The sequence below is a fragment of the Perkinsus marinus genome (assembly GCF_000006405.1).
Source record: "Perkinsus marinus ATCC 50983 genomic scaffold scf_1104296960490, whole genome shotgun sequence".
Classification (NCBI taxonomy): domain Eukaryota; phylum Perkinsozoa; order Perkinsida; family Perkinsidae; genus Perkinsus; species Perkinsus marinus.
Genome location: NW_003206120.1, coordinates 1 through 5,620, shown reverse-complemented (window position 1 = coordinate 5,620; position 5,620 = coordinate 1). Strand labels below are relative to the sequence as shown.

At 50.1% G+C, this 5,620-nt stretch overlaps 3 protein-coding genes across 3 annotated transcripts in view; all 3 read left to right on the top strand.

Annotated features, from left to right (window-relative positions):
- The window catches only part of Pmar_PMAR029491 (hypothetical protein), a gene marked incomplete at both ends in the record, with an annotated part of 325 nt that extends 280 nt beyond the window's left edge, over positions 1–45 (top strand). Inside the window, one exon of the mRNA XM_002772666.1 lies at positions 1–45. This exon is cut by the window's left edge and continues 4 nt beyond it. Coding sequence (XP_002772712.1) covers positions 1–45 — 45 coding nt within the window.
- A 1,521-nt stretch (positions 46–1,566) lies between these two features.
- Pmar_PMAR029490 (hypothetical protein) lies at positions 1,567–3,897 on the top strand (the record flags this gene model as incomplete). Its single annotated transcript, XM_002772665.1, has 1 exon — positions 1,567–3,897. The coding sequence occupies one exon, from the start codon at positions 1,567–1,569 to the stop codon at positions 3,895–3,897; it is 2,331 nt and encodes a 776-aa protein (XP_002772711.1).
- Positions 3,898–4,483: 586 nt separating this feature from the next.
- Positions 4,484–5,552, top strand: Pmar_PMAR029489 (DEAD box ATP-dependent RNA helicase, putative; the record flags this gene model as incomplete). Its single annotated transcript, XM_002772664.1, has 6 exons — positions 4,484–4,727; positions 4,847–4,950; positions 4,995–5,078; positions 5,125–5,260; positions 5,346–5,432; positions 5,485–5,552. The coding sequence occupies 6 exons, from the start codon at positions 4,484–4,486 to the stop codon at positions 5,550–5,552; spliced, it is 723 nt and encodes a 240-aa protein (XP_002772710.1).
- Positions 5,553–5,620: the final 68 nt, after the last annotated feature.

Genomic DNA, 5,620 nt, shown 5'->3' with positions numbered 1-5,620 from the left:
ACTATGTACTTAATGACGGCTGTATACAAAATTTCGAAGAGTTAATCGCATCTTTCGCTCGACTAGGGAGCAGGCACCTTAACAGGACCATTCGTATACCATCAGCAGTGCAAACTCGGTTGTTCAGTTAATAATGTTCAATCCTTGATTGTTTCGTTGGTGAATTTGTCTATAATACTTCGGGGTCATTGGACCCCATGGTGGGACACCCACCGTGAGCTCCGCTCGCTGTGACGGCATGATCACAGTGATGCGGTGCTATGAGCGAGAGAGCATATCGATGCTATTCAATCAGCGATAATCGCCAGATATCCCGAGTCGCTGAATCTCGGCGCGTTGTTGCTCAGTACTTTTCTTTATGAGCCTATAAAAGCTTGAGGCCAACAGTGTCATGCCGTTTCTGAATTGCAGGACATGCTAGGATGGATTTGAGCGAATCCGAGGATCAGAGCGCGAGTTTTCGGAGGTAACAGGGATGTATTTGGCAACTCGTGAGGGGGTAGATTTCGTACTTGGGAAACCAACACTTACTTCAAGAAAGTTATGTATCGCTCTCGGAAATGGGCTCTCCGACGATGATGAGTGCTCTATACGAAGTTTGTGAAGAGCATTCACCTTATCGACTTGCATACTGTGCGCGAACTGCTCGCTCGACCTGAGACTGTCTCATCGCGAGACAATCTCGGTTCCGACCCCCAGTTCAGGGTCGATCCCCAGTTCAGGGTCAAGCAACGACTGACGTACGCACACCCCCTAGAAACACAGAATAGTAGACCCTTGTGGCGCGAGGCTTGCGGGATAGAAACGAGTCACTCTCGAATGCAGACAACACGCATGCACCAATCAATCACGCAGGCAAATAAGACAGCCTATTCCGGAGGAGAGGAGAAGTGCAAAGACTACGTCGTAGACTACTACGACTCGTAGTCACTACGAGCTAACATCTATGTCATGGGTAGTACCAGTGGGTACCGTACCCAGGGTAAGTGGCACGTCACTGGACTTTCCTGATCAAACAGCGGTCATCAGGGCTCAGGCAACTCCAAGCATGGCTCGGCCTATACATACCGATGAGCCGTAGCGACAAGTTGTCGCCGACAAATCTGATTCGGTGCATCACTAGTAAAAGTTTCACTCCAGAACTCTTCGAATCACACTGTGATTCTCATAACCTGCGCAGTACGTGTGCAAAATGCGACTAGACCCTATTCAATGGGGTGATCCTTGGTGCTGTTTCCGTGCCGTCCATGCTCAATACATCTCAGTGTGTTGTGTTCAGTGCTTTATCAATGACCATCATCCCAGGACTACCGAGCCGGTAGGAGGGCTCCGGTTCAGAGATCACGGTTGGCTACTCTGATAGAGTTTCGGCGACCACGGTCCGGCATCATATCTTTAACTGCCTTTTGTACAGACTGAATAGTTTCATTCACCACACTTATGACCACGGCAGCATCGACTCAGCTCGACAGCAGTACAGTGCGTTTCGTTGCATCATTTAGGGAGAGACCTCTCGTGGGGTATCGCGGCTATTTATATCGCCTGAATAAGAAGCCGAACGAGAATATGGTAAGCTACTGGTGCTGCTATGTGGCTCACAAGAACCCGAGGTGTTCGGCAACACTTGTTCTTCGTGGAGATATTGACGGACCTGCATCTGAGTTGGAAGTCCTCAATGATGACAAAAGAAAGGCTCATATATGTGGTGGTGAGAACGTGCAGCTTCGTACTACGTACAACGATATGCGCGAAGCAGCGGCCGCCGCTGATGCAGAGACGAACTTGTCTGCCATTTACGCAAGGGTTTTGAACTCCCAGCCGGATAATGTCGTGAATCGCTTGCCTAAACGTAAGAGTGTGCAAGAGAATCTGCGTATCACACGGCAAAGAGCGCAAAATCTCCCAAAACTCCCTCGCGCAAGAGCTGACTTCGCTATCCCCGATGGATATAAGATTGTTAGGATTGGTGGAGAAGACCAACCAAGCCTTCTATTCGACTCGGGCTCGAATGACGCTGATCGTATCTTGGTATGGTACGATTCGCGTTCTCTGCACAACTTGTTGGCTACCACTAGTGAGTTACATATATCCATGGACGGAACTTTCAAGAGATGTGCGAATAAGTGGGCTCAGCAATACACTGTACTTATAAGGCACTCGACTGGCCGTATGATTCCGGTATTTTTCTGCCTGTTGCCCCACAAAGATACAATTACCTATCGGCGCTTATTCGATGTTTTGGTGGTCTATCTGGGCGATAACGTGGTCTCTTGTATGATGGATATGGAGAAGGCGGCGATGATAGCTTTGAAAGAGGTGTGGCCTGATTGTCGTATATCGATTTGCCTATTTCACTTCGGACAAGCGATCTACCGCAAGTTTGGCTCGTGGGGATACTGGGTTGCTACCGCTGACGACCTGGCAAAGGTTCGAGAGCGCACGTTCTACAATTTGATGGCGCTCCCTTTTTTACCCACCAGGCTGTTCGACGCGGGACTTCGCGTCGCCTGTTCAGACCTTCCTCAGCCACAATATCTCCGGGTGAGGAACTATATGAGATCGACATATGGAGTGTTTCAGTTCTTCCACCCTTCGCGCTGGAATCAGATTGATCGGGTGCTTCAAAACCTTCCGAGGACAAACAATGCCCAGGAAGGTTTCCATCGACATTGGAACACACTATTCCGGAACCATAATCACCCTAACATTTGGGTGTGGATTGGCCGTGTTCACGATCAGTTTGCTGCGAATCGGTTAGATCTGATTGAGCTGGCTCGCGGGAACATTCCTCGACGGAAGGCTTACTATGTGGAGACCGACTACTTGCTCTATGAGTTCTGCTCCGAGGACACGTCTCAACTCTCTCCCGAAGATCTTCCCGTCTGGTTTGCTCGAGCTCGAGCAATAGTTCGTCGTGTGGTACCGAGGACTGAAGTCGAGAAAGACTTCGATGACTACTTCGAGGATCTCATGGTGCGTCCTCCGTCTCCTGATCCGGAAGACGCAGCGCCAGTCCTACTTCCTGGTGTGGAGAATGATTCTGCTGATGTCGAAGGCGGCATCGTAGTCCTCAACATACCCGACGATCACTTAATCGACGTGTCAGGCCTGCTCGAAGCGGATGTTCCTGAGATGAGGCTAGCGGGATCTGTGCCGAACACGGTAGTCGGAGCTGAATCGCTCTCGGGTGAGGCACGTGCTGTATCGACTCCTCCCTCGAAGACCACCACGGATGACCACCCTGCGCCGAGTTCATCAGGCTCTCCTCCTTGGGTGAGTTTCGATATTGAAGGACATCGCCTGAGTGTCTCCGAGATGGATCATGCGGAACTTATGCAAGAGGGTTCCTTCGTGGCCGATTCTGTCGTTGACTTATGGATGAGGCTACTCTGGCGTGCCCATCGAGATCGCATGTTCCATCCACAGTGTGTCTGGGCTGCAAGCGAGCTCAATCCATATGGCTACAATGAGGTTAGCTCCTCCGATGGAGTGAAGCAGGTGCTGCAGCCAATTTTTGTAGATGGTTCACACTATGCCGCGGTGGCAAGGCTAGTGGGGGGTGACATCCTTTATATGGACAGTTTGCTTCACGAAGAAGTTCCTGCTGGCGCTGTGGCTGCTCTGACTCAGCTCTTCGGTCATAACAAGCGCTATACAGTTGTCGGAGTACAACAGCAGAGGAGCAATACGTGTGCCTTACACACTATTGCTCGGCTCACCGAAATACTCCTCTGTGATCGTGGTGATGCTACTCGAACCTTTTTTGCAGAAGAAAAAATGCGTATCCATGTAGAGGAATGCCTGCGCAACGGTAACATAAAGCGGTTCCCAAGACGGAGAGGGCCGCGCAGTCGCGTTTCTCCAAATCGTGAGTCTCGAACTCCAGCTGCCGAATGATGTCCGGTGCAACTGGTGCAGGAGTCAGTTTTACCCTAAGTTCCTCCTCTAGTTTCTCTCGGAAGTTCCTCAGCTCCGCATTTATTTAATACTGCTCCATCACATTGCACATTTCCATCGAGTTCCTGTGTTGTCAATTTGTACACGGATTGCGGAACAGTATCCTGCTTCATCTACCTTCACGGCGTGCATAAATTATACACGTGACAAAGTTGCGTCAACGATTATATTGTATAATCGTTCGCGTGATTTTGTCACATATTCGATAAATAATTGTTTCGGAATTTCATGGATTCGAAATGATCTGGATTCGTAAAAAATTGGTTTCGGAAAGAAATGGGGGAGCCGTGAACGGTCATACCAAAAATTTCGTCGAAACCTGTTCGCTACAGATACCAATGCGCTGTAATTCCGTCTGCGAGGGGGTTATAAAGGATTTTGCCGACTAGTCATTTGACCATTCGGTTACAGGTTTCGCCAAGTTTGGCGAGTTGGCGAAACCTGGTGCTCCGTCTTCAGGACGAAAGGTGGGGTATGGATTTGGGAACCTTTGAAATTTGTAGGACATCTCATTCTCCTTGCTGCCATGTCAGAATCAGCGTCGTCAAATCCCGATTCCGCCACACCTGAAAGCCTCACAGGCTCCACTGAGGACTCCAACGCTGAAGAGCCTGTGACCTTCGAGTCCCTAGGTGTATGCCCTGAGCTCTGCAAGGCATGTGACGTCCTACAATGGAAGCATCCCTCCAAGATCCAGGAGGAGACGATTCCCTATGCTTTACAAGGAAGGGACCTCATCGCCCTGGCAGAAACAGGCAGTGGGAAAACCGGTAGTAGTCCACTCAACGGAAATGCCGCACTAGGGTTGCGCTCGGTGATACCTTTTTCTGGAGCGGCATGGTCTTATAGGCCGTACAACCACCAATATCGTCGATGGTGTTCTTCTCAGGAGCGTTTGCTATTCCTATAATCCAGAAGCTCCTCGATGCGGCTCCTCATCGGAAACTAACCTGGGCCTGCGTACTCGCCCCCACTCGAGAGCTCTGCGTGCAGGTAAAAGGCTTCCAATACCAACCGGACTAAGTGTAAGTGCTTAGACTGGCCAGCAGTTCGAAGGTCTTGGTGCCAGCATTAACCTCACTACTGCCACCATCGTTGGTGGTCTCGACATGGTCACACAGGTGAGGACCATTGGGCTTAAGGTCATTAGTATTTCCCTTGTATAAGGCTATGTCCCTCTCTAAGAAGCCTCATATTATAGTGGCATCACCTGGTCGCCTAGTTGACCATCTAGAGAACACCAAGGGCTTCCACTTGAAAACTATCAAGTTCTTGGTCATGGACGAAGCTGATAGGCTCCTGGGTAGTAGGGATCATACCACACTCGCGCGAAGTCTTCTCGAATTGCAATTGACATCCCCACCAGCTTCGAGTGAGATCTGCACCAGGTATGGACTTCGAGGACGCCCTCAATAAGATCGTCCAGTCGTGTCCTCGAGATCGACAAACCTTCCTCTTTTCCGCGACTATGACCAGTACGACCGCCCTTTCGCAATGGGAAGGGCCTCATGGCTCTCTGTCGGTCAGATAAAGTTTCACAACTACAACGGGCGTCTCTTACCAGGCCTGTCAAGTGCGAAGTTGCACGGAAGTAGCATCCAGACTCCAACCTGAACTGTCGTGGAAATGTCTCTTCCAGGTTCGACGTGGCCAAAGGTTTGGT